Source organism: Rhinopithecus bieti, unplaced genomic scaffold (genome assembly GCF_001698545.2).
Source record: "Rhinopithecus bieti isolate Rb0 unplaced genomic scaffold, ASM169854v2 scaffold_7049, whole genome shotgun sequence".
Taxonomy (NCBI): domain Eukaryota; kingdom Metazoa; phylum Chordata; class Mammalia; order Primates; family Cercopithecidae; genus Rhinopithecus; species Rhinopithecus bieti.
The window spans coordinates 583,035-608,048 of NW_016805922.1; the positions used below are offsets into that span (position 1 = coordinate 583,035).

At 46.6% G+C, this 25,014-nt stretch overlaps 1 protein-coding gene across 4 annotated transcripts in view; it reads left to right on the top strand.

The window, feature by feature from the left end:
• Positions 1-25,014, top strand: part of SRGAP3 (SLIT-ROBO Rho GTPase activating protein 3) — a 270,073-nt gene that overhangs the window by 187,874 nt on the left and 57,185 nt on the right. For all 4 annotated transcript variants that reach the window (XR_001886028.1, XM_017874153.1, XM_017874151.1 and 1 more), the window contains exons 5-10: positions 2,338-2,523; positions 6,823-6,951; positions 8,672-8,893; positions 10,810-10,911; positions 13,906-14,103; positions 19,728-19,812. Coding sequence is in view for 3 of the 4 variants with exons in the window: in XM_017874153.1 (XP_017729642.1) it covers positions 2,338-2,523; positions 6,823-6,951; positions 8,672-8,893; positions 10,810-10,911; positions 13,906-14,103; positions 19,728-19,812 (922 nt within the window). In the remaining variant the exon portion in view is untranslated. The remainder of the gene's footprint in view (positions 1-2,337; positions 2,524-6,822; positions 6,952-8,671; positions 8,894-10,809; positions 10,912-13,905; positions 14,104-19,727; positions 19,813-25,014) is intronic.

A 25,014-nucleotide genomic window follows, 5' to 3' on the forward strand; every position in this document is an offset into this window, starting at 1 on the left:
TGGTGGCGGGGGCCTGTAATCTCAGCTACTTGGGAGACTGAGGCAGGAGAATCGCTTGAACCCAGAAGGTGGAGGTTGCAGTGAGCCGAGATCGTGCCACTGTACTCCAACCTGGGCAACAAGAGTGAAACTCTGTCTTAAAAAAGAAAAAAAAAAAGGCACAGAATTCCTCATTCTAATAAACTCACTTCACAGCACTTCAAATGGCAAGGAATAAGATTTTAGGGTTGGCCAGGAATTCATTCTGAGTTCTCCGACTTACAGGGCTTGGTTAGATAGGAGCACATTTCACTTCCGGAGGGAAGCCTTTATTCTATTAGCTGTTATAGTAATCCAAACCACAGAAGAGAATGAACAAGGCCCAGGAGCCATGGATTCCAGAAGTTCCTTAGCATAGAAAGATGGTCATACACTTGGCATTGCAAAAGAAAAGTACATTTCTAGTTGAGGACCAGCAAAAATGCTATTGGTATGGAGCAGCCCAGTCAGTGTTCAGACTACTAAAAGTATTGATGCCTGCTCAGAAAGTGGTAATGAATTAAAGAAATTCATTAAGGGCTGGGTGTGGTGGTTCACACCTGTAATACCAGCACTTTGGGAGGCTGAGGCAGGAGGATCACGTGAGCCCAGGAGTTCGAGATGAGCTTGGACAACATGGCAAAACTCCATCTCTATTTATGAAAAAATGATACAGACAATCTAGGATGATCTGGTAGAAAAAGTGGTGGATTAAAAGTGAGAGTCCAGATTTCCAGTATGGTTAAATATATGTTTACCATATGACCCTCCATCCCACCCCTGGGTATTTACCTAAGAAAAATGAAAATGCATGTCCACACAAAGAAATGTACATAAGCATTCATAGCAGCTTTATTCAAAATAGCTAAAAACTATAAACACCTTGAGTAGCTATGGACATATGACTAAGTAAACAGATTGTGGCATAATCATGCAATGGAATACTTAGCCATAAAAAAGAAGTTCTGATATGTACAGCATCATCAGTGAATATCAGAAAAATTATGCTGAGTAAAAAGAGGGCTGACCCAAAGGAGTTTATATTGTATGATTCCATGGAACTGGATTCTGGAACACACGACAGAAGGCAAACCTATGATTGGGGCTGGGGTGGGGTCAGGTATTGGCTGCAGAGGGGCATGAGGGATCTTTCTGGTGTAGTGGAAGTTCTATATTTTGCTTGTGAGCTTGTGATCCTGGATACATGGATGTAAAGTTTGGTGTCTCTGCACTGATACTTGGTGATACTTGGCACCTCTGAGCCTCAGTTTCCCTGTTTGTCAAACTGAAAGGTTGTTTAATTAGATGATGTCTAGAATTTCTTCTGGCTCAGAAATTTCCCCTGTAATAACAATATTCATTTTCTATTATGGAAGTAGAGAAGCAAAGTGCAATTTGCTTTATAGGAATTGTTTCCTTTTTTTTTTTTTTTTTTTTTTGAGATGGAGTCTTGCTCTGTCGCCCAGGCTGGAGTGCAGTGGCATGATCTTGGCTCATTGCAAGCTCCGCCTCCCTGGTTCGCGCCATTCTTCTGCCTCAGCCTCCCGAATAGCCGGGACTACAGGCGCGTGCCACCACGCCTGGCTAATTTTTTGTATTTTGTTTAGTAGAGACGGGGTTTCACCATGTTAGCCAGGATGGTCTCGGTCTCCTGACCTTGTTCGTGATCCTCCCACCTCAGCCTCCCAAAGTGCTGGGATTACAGGAGGAATTGTTTTTATAGGCAAGGATGAATTTATTCCAGAGAGCATAGAATATCTATTGGGTTACTTAATATTACTCATTTTGGGTACAGAGTCATTTGCAGCCCATTGTACTTCAGGAACAGCTGAGAAAATGATTTGTGTGTAAGATGGATGTTCCCCATTCAATTCCTATGGGTATGTGAGGAGGGACTATCCCTGCGGCACTGGGAGGAGAGGGAGGGATGCCACAGTCACTGCTGGCAGGGCTAGAGAGGATAGCTGAGCAAGGGCCGGGCTTGCCCTGTCACTTCTGACAGTCCCCAGGTGCTTGGAGCTATGGTTACCCTTTTAAATTTCCTCCTTATTTATTTGTTTATTTATTTATTTATTATTTTTAAATTTCCTCTTTACTAGCCCATGCCTGGCTCTTAGTTAGGATTTAATGATGATGTTGATGATATCCAGTCCTCAGAGAGTCTGTGCAAAAGTAAAGGAAGGCAGGTGCCCAGAGCGTGTTGTGAGACCAGGGCAGTGGCCAACTAGAGCGTAGAACTTGGTATGGAGCCAGGAGCAACAGGGAGGGCCATGCTGGGTCATAGCTGGGTGCTGATTTCCCCTATTTGTGCGCCTCCAGGTCATGAAAACCTACCACATGTACCATGCAGAGAGCATCAGTGCAGAAAGCAAGCTGAAGGAGGCTGAGAAGCAGGAGGAGAAGCAGTTCAATAAGTCAGGAGATCTCAGCATGAACCTGCTGCGGCACGAGGACCGGCCCCAGCGCCGCAGCTCTGTGAAGAAGATTGAGAAGATGAAGGAGAAGGCGAGTGGGGGCCCTGGGCTGGGAGCGATTGGGGACAGGGCACAAAGGGGAGGGCCATGCTCTTGGCGGACAGCTTTAGCCTTCCCCCTTTTTTCCCCACATCCCAGTGGGGTGGTGGTGGGTACGGGGGATGGGACAATGTAGCCAGTATCTCTTCTTTTGGAGATTGGTGTTCTAGTGGAAGCAGGGCCGGACATGCCCCTGCTAGCACTGGTTAGGCCTGACTTAATGCTAAAGTCAGCAGGCAGACGAGGTGCTCAACTCACAAGTAAGCTGAACTGTGATGAGATTCACACCCAGCAAGCACCTTCTCAGATGACCTGGAATCACCAGGCATTAGTGGGAGCAGGGGCTTGTTCCAGAGGCCAATTTAATGGCCAAGGGTAGGGGCTGGGGGTGAGGTGGGAACTGATTACTGAATGTGTCTCAACAAGAGGAACCAGCACCTGGAAACCTGGTGAAGGGCTCATTCCAAAATTGCCATTGCCAACTCAAAGATGAGAGAGTTAAAATCCCTGTGTATCGATTCTGGAAAAGTCCTTCAGTAGGGTGTGGTGGAAGGAATTCTAGCTTTGGAGTCAGATGGGCTGGGTTTTGAAAATGCCAGTTTTATAACACCTCTCTGAGCTGCAGTTTTGAAGTCTGACAGGAGTGGCAAATTCATCTCATCTCTCATGTCAATTCTGATCAATTGCCCAGAGCGCTGGACTGAGAATCGTGAAACCCTATCCAGATTTAGTTAAAAACAGTGCTGTAGGTCTGGCCACAGTGGCTCATGCCTGTAATATCAGCACTTTGGGAGTCGGAGTCCAAGGCGGGAGGATTGTTTGAGCCCAGGAGTTCGAGACTAGCCTGGGTAAAATGGCAAAACTCCATCTCCATGGGAAAAAAAAAAAAGGCAAAGAATTTGAATAGATGTTGCTCTTAAAAAAACATGTATGAGTGGCCAACAGGTACATGAAAAGACTGTCTGGGCCAGGCATGGTGGTTCACTCCTCTAATCCTAACACTTTGGGAGGCCGAGGTGGGCAGATTGTTTGAGCTCAGGAGTTCGAGACCAGGTTGGGCAATATGGCAGAACCCCATCGCTACAGAAAATAGAAAAATTAGGCAGGTGTGGTGTCATGTGCCTGTAGTCCCAGCTACTTGGGAGGCCGAGGTAGGAGGATTACCTGAGGGAGGTCGAGGCAGCAGTGAGCCATGATCACTTCACTGCACTCCAGCCTGGGCAACAGAGTGAGACCTTGTCTCAAAAAAAAAAAAAAGAAAAAAAAGATTGTCTCTATCATTAATGATTAAGGAAATGCAAATCAAACTCAATGAAATATCACTTTGCACCCACAAGGATAGCTAGAATTAAAAAGGCAGACTAGGGCTGGGCGTGGTGGCTCATGCCTGTAGTCCCAGCACTTTGGGAGGCCAAGGCGGGCGGATCACAAGGTCAGGAGATTGAGACCATCCTGGCTAGCAAGGTGAAACCCCGTCTCTCCTAAAAATACAAAAAATTACCCAGGCGTGGTGGTGGGTGCCTATAGTCCCAGCTACTCAGGAGGCTGAGGCAGGAGAATGGCGTGAACCTGGAAGGCAGAGCTTGCAGTGAGCTGAGATTGCGCCCCCGCACTCCAGCCTGGGTGATCAAGCAAGACTCTGTCAAAAAAAGAAGAAAAAGGGCAGACTATAGGAAGTATTGGTAAGAATGTGGAGAAATTGGAATCTTCACACACTACTAGAGGGAATGTACAATTATTCTATCACTTTGGAAAGCAATCTAAATATTACCATGTGACTCAACAGTTTTATTCCTAGGTATCCACCCAAGAAAAATAAAAACATATGTCCATTCAAAGACTTGTACATGAATAGCAGTATTATTCATAATAGCCAAAAGATGGAAGTGACTCAGATGTTCATCTGCTGATGAATGGTTGAATAAAATAAAATGTGGTATATCCATGTGATGGAATATTATTCAGCCATGAAAAGGAGTGAAGTGCTGATACACACTGCAACATGGATGAACCTTGAAAACAGTGTGCTAAATGAAAGAAGTCAGTCACGAAAGGCCACATTTATGAAATGTCCAGCATAGACAAATCTATAGAAATAGAAAATAGATGATTGGTTTCCAGGGGCTAAGGAAGAGGAAAATGGGGGGTAACTGTGAATAGGTGCAGGGTTTCTTTCTGGGATGATGAAAATATTCTAAAGTTAGATAGTGATAATGGTTGTATGACTCTGTGAATATAGTAAAAATAAATAAAAATAAAATAAAATAACCAAGCAGGGAATGATAGGACTACAACATAGGGAGAAACAGAGAGGTAGAGTGAGTGCTGACTGGAAGTCCAGAGGCTGATTTTTAGTTCAGAGTTTTATTTTTAGTTCGATTAGCTCCTCGGCTCTTGGGCAAGCCACTTCTCTCCAGTTCTCATTTCCTCATCTATAAAATAGATGAGTTTAACGAAAATACCTTTAACATCCTTCCTAGGTATAACATTTTATGAGTCTATGAAGGGCTAAACATGGTCTCAGGGTCATGGTCATAGTGGGCCACTGGAAATAGGCCAAGAATATCAAAACTCTCTGTGGGGGTCGGGTGCATGGCTGGTGTAGGAGGTAACTGCCAGGACCCTGGAGAAAAGTTAGAGATCTCTGAAGAGAATTAAAAGGTTGAGAACTCACTGTGGAATAGGAGGGTGTAAGAATGTCTAGGCGAAGGAGGAAAACCATTTATTTACAGAGACCTGACTTTTACGCAGCAATGGGACTCATCAGTCTGAAAGGAGCAGGGGACAGCTCTGCAGCCCGCTTACTCTTTCCTGCTCCATTCCCAGGCTGGCCCAGACAGGAGCAGCTCCCTGGGAGGCACTTGGGTCCCCGCTGAGATGGGCCGCTCTGGCTACCTCACCCCGCCTCTCCCCACCACTCCCATCCGGTCATCCTCCTCCCTCCTGTCCTCCAGTCACTGAAAATGACTGAATACCTACCTTGTGCAGGGACAGTTCTGGGCGCTCCAGACCTAGCAATGAACAAGGCAGATCAAGTCCCTAACCCCACTTATTTTCTAATGGGAGGTCACTGACAATCAACAAATAAATAAAAGGGTAGGAAAAAGAAAAAAACAATTTCAGGTGGTGGAAGTGCTCATAAAGAAAAGAGTTGGGCAGGGGTGGGCAGAGGGAGTGGGATGAGCTTGTTATCGAAGGCCAATCTGGCCTCGAGACCTTGGGCCAAGGCGGAGGGAACCATGAGTCTGAGGGCCTTGAGATAGGAATGAACTTGGCCTCTTAAAGGATGGATCAAGGAGGCTGAGCAAGTGAGGGGGAGCATGGGGGAAGGTGGAGCTTAAGAAGTGGATGGGATCAGGCCATGGAGGGCTTCTCAGTTTGGTTTGTCGCTGGAGGTTGCTGGGTAGGGGTCTTATTGATTGACTGATTGATTGAGACGGAGTCTCCTTCTGTCACTTAGACCTGGAGTGCAGTGGTGTAATCTCCGCTTACTGCAACCTCTCCCTCCTGGGTTCAAGTGATTCTCCTACCCCAGCCTCCCAAGTAGCTGGGACTACAGCTGCAGGCCACCACACCGAGCTAATTTTTGTATTTGTAGTAGAGATAGGGTTTTGCCCTGTTGGCCAGGCTGGTCTTGATCTCCTGACCTCAGGTGATATGCCTGCCTTGGCCTCCCAAAGTGTTGGGATTACAGGCCAATGCTCCCGGCCAGGGATCTGATTTACACCCTACCCTAGCAAGGACAGTCGGAGGCTGCTACTTATCTAGTGTCCTCATTGGCTGTGCGGGTGCAATGTAAAGGGGGCTGCCTGAGTCCAGGTCCAACCCTTACTCATCTAGCAGTTGGAGGTCTTCCATAGGTGTGTCTGTGCAGGGCTTGGGTGGCAGGAAGTTACTATAAAGAAAAAAGAATCATTGGGCTGGGCATGATGGCTCACGCCTGTAATCCCAACACTTGGGAAGCTGAGGTGAGAGGATGGCTTGAGGCCGGGAGTTCCAGACCAGCCTGGGCAACATAGTGAGACCCCACTCTCTCTAAAAAAACTTTAAAAACAAAAACTAACCAGGTGTGATGGCATGCATCTGTAGTCCCAGCTACTCAGGAGGCTGAGGTGGGAGGATTGTTTGAGTCCAGGAGTCAAGGCTCAAGTGAGCTATGATCACACCACTGCACTCCAGCCTGGGTGACATAGCAACACCCTGTCTCTAAAAAAAAATAAAAAATAAAAAAAAATCACAAGTCCTGTCCTCTTAAACGGCTTTTCTTATGTCTACTCTTTTCTTCTTCCAGAGGCAGGCCAAGTACTCTGAAAACAAGTTGAAATGCACAAAGGCCCGGAATGACTACTTGCTCAATCTGGCAGCCACCAATGCAGCTATAAGCAAATACTACATCCATGACGTCTCCGATCTGATCGATGTGAGCTCCCTGGGGAGTCTGGGACTGAGCAGGGCCCACATCTGGGCTGGCGCACATCACTGGCTGAAGGAGGGGCTGGTCTTTGTCTTTAGCTGACATTCTGGGGTAGCCAGGGGTCTTTTGAGCCCTGCCGGAGGGGAGGGGCAGTAAATGTTTGGAAGCAGGAAAATGAGTGTTACCTCATGGTGTCTATTTTCATGAGTGGGACATGGGCCTCTGGTGGCCCCAGTGCAGTTGACTTGGGCAGTCGTATATCCAGTGCCGACTTCCCAAGTGCCCTCCTGGACACCAGGTCCTTTGCTGGGTTTGAGGGATTCAGGGGTAACCCATACACAGTTCATGCCTTGGGGGATTTCCCAGTGTGGTAAAGGAGATGTTATTGGTAATATGTTTAGCGCCCCTAGGGCCACTCAGCCAGACACACATACATGAGAAAGAAAGTAGCAAATGAGACAGACTTAATTATGCAGATCAGCTTTGTGTGGGGAGATTATCTCAGGAGAAATCGGGCAGCTTAAGCAAATGGAGAATGGAAGACTGACTCCCAAGTACCAGCTGTGCAGGACACGCCACAGGGACAAGCAGACTGGGAGAAGGAACACTGTGAGCGGAGGCGCTGGGGAGGGCTTCTTTGTCATCTAAATAGGAGCCAGGACTGTTTCTCTTGTGTCCCCTTCCTGCACAGATGGGGAGCTGGCCCTGTCCATGCTTAATAAAGGCTTGGTATTGGTTGATGGGCTCTTTTCCTGGTGTATCCTGTCGGGAAGTCAGGGGGCTCCTGCTTTTCCCATGGCTCCAGAGGGGGACCCATTGTCAGCATTGCAAGGAGAGGGAGCTCCCAAAGGGCCCAAGGACAGACCTTCCTCTTTCCTACTTTTCAACTTTCCTTTTTGCCCTTTCAGCCCTTTTATTGATCCGTTTACCATATATTAGTGGAGCACCTGCTGTTGTCTGGCACTTGAGGTGCAGGAGCCAGTGGGTTGGCCCTCGGGGAGCGCACCTTACCAAGGACATGTTGATAGATGATTTTAATACTAAGTGGCAGGGGTCACAGTGAGGGAGGTAGAGGGAAATGTGGACCCCTGGAGAAGGAACACCTGACCAACTCTGAGTGGGGAGAACATCAAGGAAGCCTTCCTGGAGGAAGTGACCTCTAAACTGAATTCTGAAAGAAGAGTATTCCAGGCAGAGGGGATGCATGCACACCACCCTAAAGAAGAGAAAGATGGGCTGGGAGCAGTGGCTCATGCTTGTAATCCCAGAACTTTGGGAGGCCAAGGCGGGTGGATCATGAGGTCAGGAGTTCGAGACCAGCCAGGCCAAAAATTAGCTGGGAGTGGTGGTGGGCACCTGTAATCCCAGCTACTCGGGAGGCTGAGGCAGGAGAATTGCTTGAACCCACAAGGCGGAGGTTGCAGTGAGCTGAGATCACCCCACTGCACTCCAGCCTGGGTGACAGAGTGAGACTCCATCTCAAAAAAAAAGAGAAAGATGGTGAATATAGGGAGCCTAGTTCTACTGTTGCGCAAATCTCGACCGCAACTCCCACTGAGGGCCACGGTGCGGTTTGTGCAGTAGGATTCCAAAGTGCCTTGGGGCCTCCGGGATGGAAGATTCAGCTGTGGAAAGGGAGGCGATTGTAAGTCATTGTGGTGGCCAGTGACCACCCCTCCACATCCTGGCTCTCACCTGTAACCTTCTGTTGTTGCCTCTCCCCAAGTGCTGTGATTTGGGCTTTCATGCCAGCCTGGCCCGCACCTTCCGGACCTATCTCTCAGCTGAATACAATCTGGAGACTTCTCGCCACGAGGGACTGGATGTCATCGAGAATGCAGTGGACAACCTGGATTCCCGAAGTGACAAGCACACAGTCATGGACATGTGCAATCAAGTCTTCTGCCCTCCACTCAAGTTCGAGTTCCAGCCCCACATGGGGGATGAGGTAGGCTTCCCCCTGGAGCCCGGACTTGGGGCTGCCTCCCTCTGTTCCCCCATGTGCTCCAGAACATCAGCCCGGGTTGCACATACGGGAAGTTTCTATCCGAGGCCTGGGGTCAAACTCCTGGTTCATGGGCTTCCCCAGCCGAGGAGTTTACCACTAATACCCTAATCTTACTGTCTCAAGTGCCCCCCATGCAGAATTGCAGGACCTTGGCTTCCTTTACAACCCCTCCCAGCTATGTCTAGAAGACTCCAAGGGAGCCCCAGTCTGCACACAGGCTCATGTTCTTCCCCCAGATGCCCAGGTGAGGTCCCTGGGAAGCCTGGGCCTCACTGTAGCCTCACTACAGCCATTCAGGCTGGTGCATTCCACTAGGGCACTCCCTTCCTCCAACACTACAAGCCTTTGATATGCCAGACAATCGAGTTTCCTTCAGTGCTTGTACTGCTCAGATCCTTGTTACATTCTGAAAAAACAAACAGACAAACAAACAAACAAACAAATGAAAAACAAATGGGAAGAAGGCCGTTGTGACTGGCCCCACCACAGCCCTACTAGTTACCCAAGGCTTACAAAATCCCTTATGCAAATAGTTGCCTGAGCTTATCTGTGTCACTGCTTCCTCTGGGCATTGGGGGAACCCACTCCAACAGTGTCCCTGACCCAGCCAGCCTCTGGGTCCCAGTGAGGCTCAGCTGGGCTGTCTGGGGCACCTGCTAGGAGGGGAGGGGCAAGGAGGCATCTGAGAAGATGACATTTGCTAGACCCTCTGCATGGCTCTGCCCACTTGCTTCTGCAGGGCTGCACTGCTGTGCCTGCCCCATCCCTCTGCCGTCAGCTCCAACTCTTTCGATCCATCACCTGGACCTGAAAATGCGGGCCTCATGGTGACCACTGGTGACCATAAACTTTGGGTTGCCCAGTCAGTGGCAAATAACTAATACTGTCCAGAGAGCCCTAGTGTCCCTTGTGATCCTAGCTGTGTTCCTGGAAGGGGTGAGGTGCACATGCCTGCCAGCAGCCTAACCTGCAGGTAATACTAGAATCCCACATGAGAGGTGGAGGGCGGTGGCTCACATCTGTAATCTCAGCACTTTGGGAGGCCGAGGCAGGTGGATCACTTGAAGTCAGGAGTTCAAGACCAGCCTGGCCAACATGGTGAAACCCTGTCTCTGTTTAAAAAAAAAAAAATTAGCTGGGCATGGTGGCAGGTGCCTGTAGTCTCAGCTACTTGGGGGGCTGAGGCAGGAGAATTGCTTGAACCTGGGAGGCGGAGGTTGCAGTGAGCTGCGATAGCGCCACTGCATTCCAGCCTGGGTGAGAGTGAGATCCTGTCTCAAACAAACAAAAAAAAAGGCGGAGGGAGAACAGCATTTCTCAGGTGCTTCCCCTCCTCCAGCCCTCACCCAGTCAAGTGCTGGGGGATGAAGAGCTATGAGCTGTGAGAGTGCATTGTCTCACAGCTGCCCTGCTGCAGCATCGTTCTGCGGCACAATGGGAGTGTGCCCTGATTGTTTCCCATTCAGGTTTTTTTCCCATTGGCTTCTCTTAGGTGGTTGCTTTCTTGCCACAACTTCTTGCCTTGAAATTAACCAATTAATTTTGCTTAGTAAGATTATGTTAAGGCTCTTTGTAAACCTTCACTTGCTTCCCAAATGTAGATCATGACTGAAAGGCCACACCTGGCAATGGCAAGAGGGCAGACTTTGAGTAGGAAGGCCCTGGTTCTCATCTGGCATTGGTTGCCACGGCCACTTATGAGCTCTGTGACCTTGGGTAGGTCACTCAACCTTTCGGAGCCTGTTTCCTGGACTGTGATTGGGATGTTAATGGTAGCACCCCCACTCCTCCGCCCTAGCGCCACACAGGTGAGGAGGGCACAGGGCAACCACAGATGGTGGCTGTTATTCCTGCAGGTGTGCCAGGTCAGCGCTCAGCAGCCCGTCCAGACAGAACTGCTCATGCGGTATCACCAGCTGCAGTCCAGACTGGCCACCCTCAAGATAGAGAATGAGGAGGTGAGTGAGCCCCTCTGCCCTATAAGGGATTTCCTTTGGAAGGCCTGGCTTGTCCCAAGGAGTCCACTTGTGCCACGGAATGCATAAGAAATGATAGTTCCACTTATAAGATGGAATAGTACACAATCATTAAAACCACACACACTAAGAATCATTAATAGCCTGGGGGAACGCTTATAAGATGTTAAATTGAAGAAAAACAAAAGGCAGGAGGCTGAGGCAAAAGAATTGCTTGAACCTGGGAGGCAGAGGTTACAGTGAGCTGAGATCATGCCACTGCACTCCAGCCTGGATGACAGAGTGAGGCTCCATCTCAAAACAAACAAACAAACAAACAAAACACAAAAGGAAATAGGACTGTATGTTCAGTATTGCCGTAACTGCAGTACGCTAAAGCATGTGTATATTTCTAGGCATAGAAAAAAGACTGGAGGGAAATGCTTAAATGTTATTAGTTGCTATGTTTGCATTGTGGGGTGATAGGTGCTTTCTGTTTACTTCTTTGCGCTTTCTTCTATTTTCTGCAATGAATTTCTGTTTTATCATTAGAAATAACAGTAGGTATTTTAAATTACACAATGAAATAAACAACCCAGGGCACACTAAATGTGACATGGATTCTGAGCTCCAAGGAGCGGGTCAGTCTTACCAGGCCCAGCCTCCCTCCCCTGCAGCTGTGGGGCATAGGATTCTCAGCAAGTGGGTACAGATGGAAATACCAGTGCAGTGGCTCTATTCTGTGGACTGAAGAGGCCAGATGGGAAACATCCTTTTCCAACCTGGACTCCTCCTCCAAGGAGGATGTCAACAAACTGGAGGCCCCTGGAGAAAGGACACCAGGATGGAGGGAGTGACACTCGAGGTCATGGGCAGGTTTATTTTTGAAAGTGCAGTCACTGTGGGGAGGTGGGAAGACACAGTCCTGATCTTCAAATCTCAAGAGTGCTATCCTGGGCAGAGAGGGCAACTTTGCTTTTCAGCTCCACAAAGGACATACCTAGGACAAATGTGAGACAGATTGGAGCTCAGGATGATAGCAAATCAGTGCAGTCCCCGGGGGCAGGTTGTATGGAGACAAATTATATATTTGTTTTTCAAACCTGGAAAGAGACAGGAGATGAACAGAGTGTTTTCTTTATTTATTTATGCCCTATATCTTCCCTCAAAGGATTTTAAATTGTTTACACGGAATAGCATATGGATCATAATGTTAATGGAATTTAAATTGGAAATCAGGGCCAAAGAAAGGAGAATGAAGCCAGTGTTCCTCTGTATGAGCTGCTAACGGGCTTGAATAGACTTAATTTTGAACCTGAGCTTCCTGTCATGCTGCATTAGAAAGAAGAATTGATTCATGTATTCATTCAACAATATTTATTCAAGTATTTATAGAGCACATATTGTGTACCAAACATTGTTCTAGATAGAGAATAAAGTGAGTGAACACAACACAACATAGCACCTCCTCTCCGGGAGGGAATATTCTAGTGAGAAAAGACAGATAATACTTAAAACTGTTGACAAAGAGAGTCAAACTCTGTAAAATACTTGAAGAGATTTATTCTGAGCTTAATATGAGTGACCAATGGCCTGGAACATAGCCCTCAGGAGATACTGAAAACATGTACCCAAGGTGGTTGGGCCACAACTTGATTGTATACATTTTAGGGAGATGTAAGGCATCAATCAATACATGTAAGATGTACTTGGTTTGATCTGGAAAGGTGGGACAACTGGAAGCAGGGGCTTTCAGGTCATAGGCAGATTCAAAGATTTTCTGATTGGCGATTGGTTGAAATAGTTAAGTTATTGTCTAACGAAAGGAATGTCAGGGTTAAGATAAGGGGTTATGCAGACCAAGGTTTTATCATAGAGATGAAGCCTCCAGGTAGTAGGCTTCAGAGGATAGACTGTAAACGTTTCTATCAGACTTAAAGAGTCTGTTCTAACAGTAATTCCAAAAAGGAGGAGGGTATAATGAGGTAGGTTTGCCGCCCCCTTCCCATCATGGCCTGAACTAGTTTTCAGGTTAACATTGGAATGCCCTTGACCGAGAGGAGAGGTCCATTCAGATGGTTGGGGCTTAGAATTTTATTTTTCATTTACAAAACACAAAAACAAGCCAAGAAATGAATGAGCTTGGAAAATATTAGACAGTAATAGGCACTGAGTGAAGATATCGGGGGGGCCTGATGTCACCAGGAGGTGACATTTAAGCTGAGGTCTGAGTGACAAGAAATAGACTTTGAGTGACAATAATTTTATAACAAACATTGGAGGCAGTTTTCCAGGTACTATTTTGGAACCAGCCTCCAAAGCAAAGAATCTGCCCTTTAGGCACAGTTCAGCAAAGGGGTGCTGTAAGGTCAGGGCCCGTGGACCCTGCTCATGCAGGCTTCTGGTGGTCCCATGAAATTCCAGAAGAAAAACTGGAGTCCTAACTGAACAATGTGTGCCTCAGCAGCTGTCTTCCTGGAGTTTTCCTTTTCTCAGCTGGGCTTTTGATAGGAGTCCAATAGCAGATACCTGGAGAGTTTGTTCATGAAGAATGGCTGCCCACCATTGTCAGCTTTGTCTCTACCCTTCTCTGAATGAAGAGAACTAGAGCATGTCTAATGTTGTCTTTACTCAACTGACCACCTTACATTGGAGGAGCTGGTTTGGAGTTACATAATTAGGGCAAGAGAAGCAAACCTAGAAACCTGGGTTCCTCATTTGTTGCAACATTCCTCAAGGTTCTCTCTGGCAGGAGCCATACAATAAAATGTCTTTAAATTGGGCAACCTGGCTTCTCATCCCAGCCAGCTGTGTGATTTTGGGCTGGTGACTAATTTGTGTTTTCCACATTAATACAGTGAGAAGGATTATTTTTGTTCTGCCTATATCCTAGGGATTTTATATGGAAGAAGTAAAGCGACAGTTGGGAAAGGGACTTTAAGGGTCAATGGCAGTATGAAAATACAGGATTTTTGTCAATCCGCTGTGTTTCTCCAGGTTAGGAAAACCCTGGATGCCACCATGCAGACATTACAGGACATGCTGACTGTGGAGGACTTTGATGTCTCTGATGCCTTCCAACACAGTCGATCAACAGAGTCTGTCAAGTCGGCTGCCTCTGAGACCTACATGAGCAAGATCAACATTGCCAAGAGGAGAGCCAACCAGCAGGAAACAGAAATGTTTTATTTTACAGTAAGTGGCATCCTGGGCCCAGAACCACAGTGTCTGCCAACCCACTGGCAGTGACTTTTCAGGAGCAACCCAAGCTACTGAGAACCAGAGAAACCACATGGGTCAACTGGACCTGAGACTCCACCACCATGCTTTTAAAATTAAGTTGCCTGGCTTGGTTTTCTGAAATGCAGAAAGTGAATTCCCAATGGGTAGCACTGGCATTGATCTTGGGTGATGATTATTGACATTTTCTTGCTCTAGAAAAAAACCGAGACAGTTTTATTCAGTGGGGTGATAAGAAAATGGCTAACAGAGTCAGGTGCAAGTCCCAAGGAACAACCCTAAAATTATGTATATAGATTATCATGTTGAATTGTCTTAAATTTAGGTGTGAGCTTTGGAAAAAAATGCCCTAAAGAATCCAAGCAAATTGCTCTTTAGTTGCTTGCGCTTCATATAAAATCGCATGTTAATTATCTTCCATTTGGACAGGGACTGGGAGGAGCAAGGAGACGGGGACTGGGGCTTTAGTTCAACATATGTTTACTGAGCATAGAATATTAGGTTTGTAAGGGACCTTAAATCTTCCATGGGATGCTTGAGTCTGTTCAGCCACATCCCTGCCCAGGAGCCATCCTAACTCTGCCTGATTGCTCCCAAGATTAAAAGCTCCCTTTTCCCCCAAACAGCCCTTTTGTTTGCATTGTGCCTGGCTTTTAGTATTATCATGTTTTCCTTTATCTTTGCTATCTTCAAAAATCTACCTCACTGGGATTTCTTGGTTCTCTTCTCTGGGACCACCCAGAGTGGAGGCTAATTCTACATGACAGTATTTCACATGGTTGCAGGGAACTGGGATTTCATTTCTCCAGGCTAAATGTATCTGATTCTTTCAGTCCTGCCTTATAAACTTTTGTTTTGAGTAGCCTCAGTATCCTAGTGACTCTCTCCTGAATATGTTCCATGTGCTGATGCCTCTTCTAAGGTGAGACTCCAAGCAGTGGTCTGCCCAACACAGAATTGAGCAAAATTGGCTGGGCGTGGTGGCTCACGCCTGTAATCCCAGCTCTTTGGGAGGCCAAGACGGGCAGATTGCCTGAGCTCAGGAGTTCGAGACCAGCCTGGGCAACATGGTGAAAAGCCGTCTCTACTAAAATACAAAAAATTAGCTGGGTGTGGTAGTGTGCGCCTGTAGTCCCAGCTACTCGGGAGGCTGAAGCAGGAGAATTGCTTGAACCTGGGAAGCGGACTTTGCAGTGAGCCGAGATTGTGCCACTGCCTCTAGCCTGGGAAACAGAGCGAGACTCTGTCTCAAAAAAAAAAAAAAAAAAAAAAAAGAATTGAGCAAAATGTTCACCCCTTCTATACCAGGTACTATGCTCCTATTCATACGTTCTAAGATCATATTCTTTTATTATTATTTTAAGGCTAAGTTAATATCAGTTATAGCTCTCTTCCCTGCATGCTGCCATTAACCAGGCCTCACTCTTCCTAAGGCTTTGTAGGGGATGTCTTGGGCAGGTCTTCTGTTTATCACCAGTTAGTTTTCCTCTTGATGAATTCAATTCATGGTTTTAGTCAACATCCTGATCCAGTTACTCAGCATACATGCTGTCTCCTCAAACCTGTGTTACCTGCAGATTCAGTGAGCGTGGCTTCCAAAGTTTAATCAATTTAAAGACTAATGGATATACCAAGGCCAAGGCCAAAGACAGAGGTGTTAAAAATATGCAGCTAGGGCCAGGCGCCATGGCTCATGCCTATAATCCTAGCACTTTGGGAGGCCAAGGTAGGAGGATCCCTTTAGCTCAGGAGTTTGAGACCAGCTTGGGCAACATAGGATGACTCCATTTCTACAAAAAAAAAAAAAAAAAAAAGGCTAGACATGGTCCATATCTGTGGTCCCAGCTACTCAGGAGGGTGAGGTGGAAGGATTGCTTGAGGCTGGGAGGTTGAGACTGCGGTGAACTGTGATTGCACCAGTGCACTCCAGGCTGGGTGACAGAGGGAGGCTGTCTCAAAAAAAAAAAAAAAAAAAAAAAAAAAAAAAAAAAAAAAAAAGAAAAGAATAAAAGAAAAGAGAAAAGCAATGAGGCTAATATCGATTGAACTGTAGTCATTTAACCCATCACAAACCCACCCAATTCTAACCGAGCTCCATCTTGTAACTGGCTTTGTCAAATCCCTGGTCGAAAACCAGTAGTCGACACACACTGCATTTTCTCCAACACCCTTTGACCCTGTCAAGGAAGAAAACAAAGCAGAGCTTAGCGAAGCAGCCCACGCTGATTGCTGGCATTCGCCACTTCCATGGGGCCTACTGTGTTCACAAAGAGAATTTATGGTTACAACATGCACATGAATATTAATTCACTTTCGCAGTAGAAGCAAAGAAATCTGGGGAACAGAATGCAAGAAGGGGGTTCAGCCTACTCGAAGTTAGGAGGATTCTCTAGTATCTATGACTAAGGGTCATAAGATGTTATAGTTTATTCTTAATATTTAGTTTGTTAGCGTGGTTTCCTAGTATACCTTCTCAGGACTCATTATTTTAGGTCTTTTTAAGGACATCATAATCCTTTAAATACAAACATCAATACAATTTGATGGCATTCTTTATTTTGTGGACATTCGTTATTCTTCAGATGGTTGAAGCTTAAATGAGGCGGACAGAGATGGGTTACAAAGCCCCAGGCTGTAATTTGCACTAACCAGTGGATGACCTGCCAAGGCATGTGTTATGTGTTTGGGACTAGATCTTCAACTTCTTGGGGCAGTGAGACACGGTGAACAGAATATCAGCTTACCCCTCAGCTCTGCTTTTTTGGGGAATTCTTGGATAGGAGATAAAATGAGAGGACATTATTGCTGAAAGCATCTATAGAGAGCCTCTTAGACAGTAGTTACCAAACTGAAGTGTGCATTTGAACCATCTGGGAAGCTTGTTAAAAATGTAGGTTCTCAGCCAGGCATGGTGGCTCATGCCTGTAATCCTAACACTTTGGGAACCGAGGTGGGTAGATCACTTGAGCTTGTGAGTTCACGACCAGCCTGGACAACATGGCAAAACCCCATCTCTACAAGAAATACAAAAATTAGCTGGCCATGGTGGTGTGTGGCTGTAGTCCCATCTACTTGGGAGGCTGAGGTCCCAGCTACTTAGGCTGCTGTGTCCCTGTAGTCCCAGCTACTTGGGAAGATGGCTTGAGCCTGGGAGGCAGAGGTTGTGATGAGCCAAGATTGTGCCACTGCACTGCAGCCTGGGCAATAGAGCCAGACCTTATCTTAAAAAAAAAAAAAAAGTAGGTTCTCAGACTACCACTCTCCCAAGATGGATACTTGGAATTGGGAACACTTCTGGGCCTCACTGGTTCCTCCTTCAGTGTCAAATGAGGGGTTAGACTCAAGGTATTCTTGAACAGGAATCTGCGCGTTGACAGTCTCCCCAGCTGGTTACGAGCCCCTGGCCCTCTGCCCCACACTTGGAGAAACACTGAGTCTACTCTCAGTTCACACTGGGGAGGACATGGAGGCCCAGAAATGCTCAATAATCTGCCGAGGTCACCCAGTGAGTGACCACAGCTCTGAGCTTCTGTTTTCTTCTGGGTAGAACAGGCCTGATGATGCTTTCCCCATTTACTGTCCAAGATTGTGATGAGGCTTAAACATCTGTATGTGAAAACTGTCAGGTGCTCTGCGGATACAAAGGGGAGTGACTCTTAATGGCCACTAGGCCAGGTCCTGGGAGCCTAGGACCATGGAAAAGGAGAGAGGACACCACAACCTCCCACCAGCCCGTTCATTCCAGAGCATCAAGGTGGTCCAGCATGAGGTGACCCCAGTCTTATTTGTGTATATGTCAGCCCTCACTCCAATGGGTCTTTCTCCCACGGCTGTCAATGGGAAGGTGGTGATATTAGAGGCCCTCCTCTACAGTTGACTTGGGGGTGTCTGAGCCTCTACAACTCACTTTTCTCTGCCCCTTTTTTTAGTGTGCTGGCTGGGACAATAGAGTGGGTTTCTCTTTGAGAAACTAGCAGGTAGATTTGGGGCAGTCACATCTACTTCCTTGACTTTATTCTCAGAGCTCTTGCAATTATCGTGCCCCTTGCTTACAAAACTCCTTCCTGCAGGTCCCCATGTGGCCCCCTTTCCACCTCCTTCAGACCTTGGCTCAAATGTCCACTTTGCAGTGAGGTCTTCCTGGACTTCCAATCCACTGTTCACACTTTATTTTATTTTATTTATTTATTTATTTATTTATTTATTTTATTTTTATTTATATTTTGTGGAGATGGGGGTCTCACTCTGTTGCTCAGAATGGAGTGCAGTGGCATGAACATAGCTCACTGCAGCCTCAACCTCCTAGGCTCAAGTGATTCTCTCACCTTGGCCTCCTGAGTAGCTGGCACTACAGTACACGCCCCCAGGCCTAGCTAGTTTTTTAAACTTATTTTTTTAGAGACTGGGTCTTGCTGTGTTGCCCAGGCTGGTCTTGAACTTCTGGCCTCCAGCAATCCTCTCACCTCAGCCTCCTGAGGAGCTGGAATTACAGGTGTGTGAGTCACCATGCTCAGCTCTGATTTCTTTTTATCCATAGTATTCACCACCACCTGACCGAGTGGTATTTTACTTATCTTTTTTGTTCATTTATTGTCTCCCTCCCCACTCCACCACATAAGCTTCAAGAGGGCAGGGATCCAGTGAAATTTCTCAGCACCTACTCTAAACCAGTCACAGCTTTAGGCACTGGGGAGCCGGAGATGAGCTGGGTGTGGAGCCCACCCTCCAGCAGCTGGCCATGCAGCAGAGGCATGCCCAGTGGGGCTCTGAGACTGTACAGGTAGGGGAAGCTGGTACCCGTGTAGAGGTGGCTGAGGCCCAGGCTGAGTTCAGGCAGGTAGGTGTGTTTCTGTCCTGGCCTGTTCTCTGTCCTTCAGTACCGCTCTAAGGTGCACTGCACTGGGCCAGGGCCCTGAACTAGGAAGCAGGTTGGGGCTGGGTGTGGCCCACAGCTGACTTTCCATGGGACCTTGGACAAATCACTTCCTGGTGCAAGCTTCATTTTTCTCATCTGTAAAAGAAGAAAATCCTATCACCTACTGCAATTTGGGTTATTTTAATGGGAAAGCCTCTCAGGGGCCTGCAAGCCCTTCCTCCTTCAAAGCGGGGCCAGATGAAAGGAAGACTTGATCCCAGGCTCCTCTGACAGATCTGATAAAGCTCTCTGGCCTCGGCTGAGCGTGGCCCCTGGGATCGTTCCCATTTTTATTGCTCTTGGCACATAAGCACAGTGGAGCTTTGATGACGAAAGAGGCCCTTTGCTTTGTCTCCTTGTGGCCTTTACCTGACAAAGGCAGCTTTCACTGCTCCCATTCTCCCCCGGCTTGCTTTGTGTTCCTAACCCCTGACCTGAAAGGCCTGGAGCCCTCCAAGGCCTGGCCACGGCATGGCAGCGCTGAGGATCTAGATGGAGGAAAGCAAAGACGCAGATGCAGAGGCCTCTCTGTTCCCTGCACTGGGGTCCCTGCGGGTGACATGATCTCTCTTCGGCTTCCCTGTCCCAGAGGTCAGTTGCAGAGGCATATATCCCATTACTCGGCCTTGCAATCTATAACTTCTTTGTGCCTTGTGTCTTACAGAAATTTAAAGAATATGTGAATGGCAGTAACCTCATCACCAAGCTGCAGGCCAAGCACGATTTACTCAAGCAGACCCTGGGCGAAGGTGAGTGAGGTGGCGGAGGCCCTCTGGGAGGTGCTCTGTTCCCCACTGGGTTTCACTGTGTCCCCCTGACGTGTTGAGCTGCTTAAGCTTTAGACAGCAGGCATCTGGCAGAATGAACCTGGACTGACCAGGACTGGGCAGGCTAGGAAAATCACCTTGGTACAGATGCCTTGGGGGTCCAATCTGGCTATAGAAAATAAAGGGCGTGACTTGCTTTTTGATTAATAGAAAGAAAAAATAAATAAAAAAAAGAAAATGAGGGCAACCACAAGTCTTAGTTTAGGTTGGCAGGGACAGTCCAAGGCAAACTGATAGAGGGGCACCCATCAGGTAGGGAATGGGAATCCAGGACCTCAGAGGCCGGCACTGACATTTTTCAGCAGACACTGTTTGCAAGGAATACTACTGGAGTGTCTGGCCAGGGTTCTAGGTCCAGAGAAGGAAAATCCATACAGTAAGTCAGGGTTTGGCCCTTGAGGGACCTGATGACCAGGCTTAAAGCCACTCAATGCCTTCCAGTGGCAGTTGGAATAAAATCCCAGCTGCTGTCATGGCACGTGAGGCCTTATAGCACTTAGCTTCTGCCTGCTTCCCTGACCTCATCAGTCATTCTCCCTTTCCTTACTATGCTGTAGCCACACTGAGCAAATTTCTGCCCTTCAGGACTCACCAAGCTTGTTCCTGCCCCAGGGCCTTTGCATCTGCATGGGTAACCACCACTGAAATCAGGGGATAGAGCTTTTCAGTTACACTAAAAAATTCCCTTGTGCTCCTTTGCAGTCAGCCCCTCATGCTCTACTCTGATCTGATTTCTGTCCCTGCAGATTAGTTTTGTGTGTTCTAGGTAGTAAGAGTGGGGAAACATTGGGTGCTGATGGAAATAAATGTTCCATATCCTGATTTGAGTTACATGGGGGTAGACATTTGTTAAAAACTCATTGACTAGGGGATAGGAGTGGGGAAGACTTAGTTGCAGTGAGCTTTTTCTTCATTCTTTCCCTCTAAATTTTACTCATCCCGACATTTCAGTATCGGGCCGGGAATAAAGGGGGTGTGGAGGAGTGTGGGTACCAAAAGGGAAGAAAAACAGTGAGAATGGAGGAGAAAGGGAGAAAGTCCAAGAGTGGAGCTCCAGGTGTAGGTGCCATGGGGGCAGCTTCTAAGACTAGCATTAAAGAGGAGGGCCAGTATTTATAGGCGCAGGTCAGGGGGCTGTTCCTCATGAGCCAGGTAACAAAAGGTAGGACCATATGAGTTGGTGGCTACTTGCAGTTTTGCAATTAGATGCTGAATTTGGAAAATTAATCTTCTTTTAAAAAATAAGATCCTGGGTCTGGTGCAGTGGACTGCCCACGCCTTCTTGGCACAGAAGCACAGTGGAGCTTTAACGAATAAAGAGGCCCTTTGCTTTGTCTTCCCGCGGCCCTTACCTGACAAAGGCAGCTTTCATTGCCGCCATTCTCTGGGGGCTTGCTTTATGTTCCCAACTCAAATGATGATGATGATGATGATGATGATGATAATGACGGTCATCATCATCGTCATCATCATTATCACCATACTTAGTTTTGGTTGGCATAACTCCTGGTCCATTTGGTCCTCCAAGTTTATTTAGCCTTCAACTACACCTTGCTCTAAGATTGCTCTACCAGTCCCTCTTCTGAGTTTTGAGCTGATTAGCAAAAAAAAAAAAAAAAAAAAAAACTCCCGGAAAATGTGTTTTCGAAAGTAGAGGGGCAGCTGAGAAAAAGCCATCTGGAAGAATCTCTGTAATCCTGTGTTTCAGTAAGCTGGCTGTGGAAAGGCTCACTGTGCTTCCTTTGACAACTGGATGGTTCTTGATAGACTGGTCAGTTCTAGAGAAAATTTTTTTTTTTTTTTTTTTTGAAGTAAATGTTCTATTTTAAAACAGTTTTAGAGCTACAGAAAAGTTGGGAAGATAGTATAAAGTTTTCATATGCTCCATATCTAGTTTCATATACTCCACATCTAGTTAATGTTTATTAACATTTTACATTAGTATACTATATTTGTCAGCATTAATGAATACTGACACATGTTATTAACTGAAGTTAATAAATTACTGCATTACTGAAAAAGATGGAACCTGAATAAATTGAGACCAAATCTCCAGTCATTTTTATATAGCCACTACACGATAAAGATACATATAGATTCTCAGGGCACTGGGTGAAAGGGGAGAATTTGTACTGACCTAAATGATAAATTGGAAATTGCCCACTGGGTGAAGGAAGAAGGGAAAAAATTCAGCAGGCCAAAGAGAGCTCAGAATCTTAGCGAATTCATCCTTCTGAGTGTCAACTGGTGATTCACCTTTTCCTGAGCGTTTTGGTTCTTCTATTCAGTAGAATTCTCTTCTAAGACTAGGGTAGTGTTACAGCTGCATCAGTGGCCTTTTTATGCCATATGAAGGCTATTTTGTAGTATCATGTCTAGTGCCTCAGTTTCTCTAAAGTACAGTAGCCCTCTTTTATGTGTGGTTTTGCTTTCCATGGTTTCAGTTGCTTGTGGTTAACTGTAGCCTGAAAATATGAAATGGAAAATTCCCGAAATAAACAATTCATAAGTTTTAAATTTCTCACTGTTCTGAGTAGCGTGATGAAATCTTATGCCGTCATGCTCCATCTTTGCCAGGATGTGACTCCTCCCTTTGTCCTGCATATCCACTCTGGATACAGTACCCACCCACTGGCCACTTAGTAGCTGCCTTGGTTATCAGATTGAAAAAACAGAGGACATGTGGGATTTGGTACTATCCACAGTTTCAGGCATCCACTGGGGGTCTTGGAACATATTCCCCACAGATAAGTGGGGACTGCTGTACTCTTTTGACAGGATAGCTCAAGGAAACTACAAGTTAGATGAAACCCAAGGTCTTTGGGGTCAGCTTTACTTAGAAGCAGATTTGAGAACATGATTGACCCTAGACATACAAGTCAAAAAGCTTCCAGGTGCTTGGCAAATGGCATTCCCTGTTACAAAGGATGTCACTGGCACTTCTTGGGAGCAAGAGCACACACCTTGGCTGTCGCTATGCCATTTTATTGGCCAGAGAATTCTCAGTTTATCATCATCTCTGAGTCTTAGACTTACGATCTTTTTATTGCTCTAGGGTGTGAGTATTCTGTAAGCTCCAGGGTTTACACTCAAGATGCAGTTGGTTTTTCAATTTCTGAAAGCCCCTCAAGCATGAGTGAACAGTGTGCTGCCTATAAAAGGGAAGGTGCATAACCTTTTCAGGCCAAGATTTAATCGCCCATCACAGAGCAAAATGGCCACCAGGCCCAGGCCATCTGACTTTCTAGAAAATGACTGAACCACCAACTATAAAATATATTTTTAAAATCCCAACAGGTCTCAGAAGGTAAAGGATGGGCATTTTTTGATTCCCCATATTTATGAGATACTGAGTCACCCTATTTCTTAAGATGTTGATTGTGGGATTCTTGAGAGCAGGAATGTGAGTCTGAAGCTGAGTGTTCTGACATTCCACTCCACATCCTAAAACCTTTGATTTCTACCTGCCCCCATCTGTTCATTCATCTATCCAAGAGCACAGGCATTTTGTTTGGCCAGGCCTGGGGAGACAGTGGTACACAAGAAAGATAAGGTTCCTGCCCTCATGGAAAAGAGAGACCTCAAATGGTAAACAAACTACTAAGAAAGTGTGATAGTTGAGCTGGGTGTGGTGATGGCCCTGTAGTCCCAGCTACTTAGGAGGCTGAGGCAGGAGAATCACTTGAGGCTAGGCAGTGGAGGCTGCGGTGAGCCAAGATTACGCCACTGCATTCCAGCCTGGGTGACAGAGCAAGTCTCTGTCTCTTAAAAAAAAGAGAGGGTGGGCATTATAATTGTGTTAAGTGCCATGAATGAAAACTTTGGGCTGAGATACAGAACAATCATATATGTGTCAGGGAGAGATGGGGGGACCTGCTTTAGATAGGGTGATCAGAGAGGGTTCCTAGGGGAGTTGCTGTTTCAGCTGAAACTAAAGGATGAGAAGGTATCAGCCAAGTGAAAAACCAGGGGAAGAGTTTTTGGGGAAGAGGGGACAACATTTGCAAATGCGGGAAATGTGGTGAGTTAGAAGAATTGAGAGAAGGGTATTGTAACTAGACCATGTGGAGTACATAGAAGAGTGGACAGTTTGGGAACCCAGAGAAGGAGGGATCTTTTCCTGGGGATGGAAATGTTTTCAAATTGAATTCTGGTGAGGGTTGCATAACTTTGAATAGTCACTAAAAATCGCTGAATGATACACTCCAAATGGGTGAATTTTATGATATATAAATTATACCTCAATTATGCTATTTTTATAAAAGATGGCAGTGCATCTGAGTTTGGAATTCTAGGGAAGGGTAAGATCTAGACATAGAGTAGGGAGTCCTCGGTAAGCACTTGCGGTCACTTAGAAAGGATGTGTAGAAAAGGAAAGCAGCCCTGGGTCTGTGTCCTGATGGCACTCCAACATTTCGAGGTTTGAGGTTGGGCAGAATGAGGAGGAGACAGAAAGAGAAACTGAGGAACCTGTAGGGCAGGAAGAACACCTGGAAAGTGTGGAGTCATGAAAGTGAAGAGGAGAGAGCTTTGTAAGAAGGGAGTGGTGAACTGAGTAGAATGGTGCAGAGGTCAGGTACAATAAGGGCAGAGAAGACCATTGGATTCAGCCTGAAGGAGATCCTTTTTGACCTTAAGTGTTGACCTTGACAAGAGCAGTCTCAGCCCAGGGATGAGGACAGAAGCCTAGCTGCAAAAGGGTAAGGAGGGAATAGGAGGGGAGGAAGCAGTAGTGCCTCCAGACAGCTCCTTCAGGGAATTTTGCTGTAAACAAGAGCAGAGAAATGAGGATGTAGCTGGAAAGAGAAATGGGGTCAACAGAAGGGTTAAAAGCTAGGTCGTGCGTATCCAGAACACATAGATATGCTGCTGGAAATGGTCCAGAAGAGAGGAGATTGGTGATGCTAGGGAGAGGGGAGATACCTGCAGAAACTGAGGTCCCCAGAAGGGCAGAGGGGATGGAACCAGGGCATAAGGAGAAGGTCTGGGCTTTGTCTGGCAAGTAGGTGGGAGGGCCTAATGAAGGCACGCAGATGGAGAACCCATATTACTTGATTTTCTTTTCCAATGAAGGAAATGAGAAGATCTTCAGCTGGGAATGAAGGTGGAGGCAGGGCAGCAGGG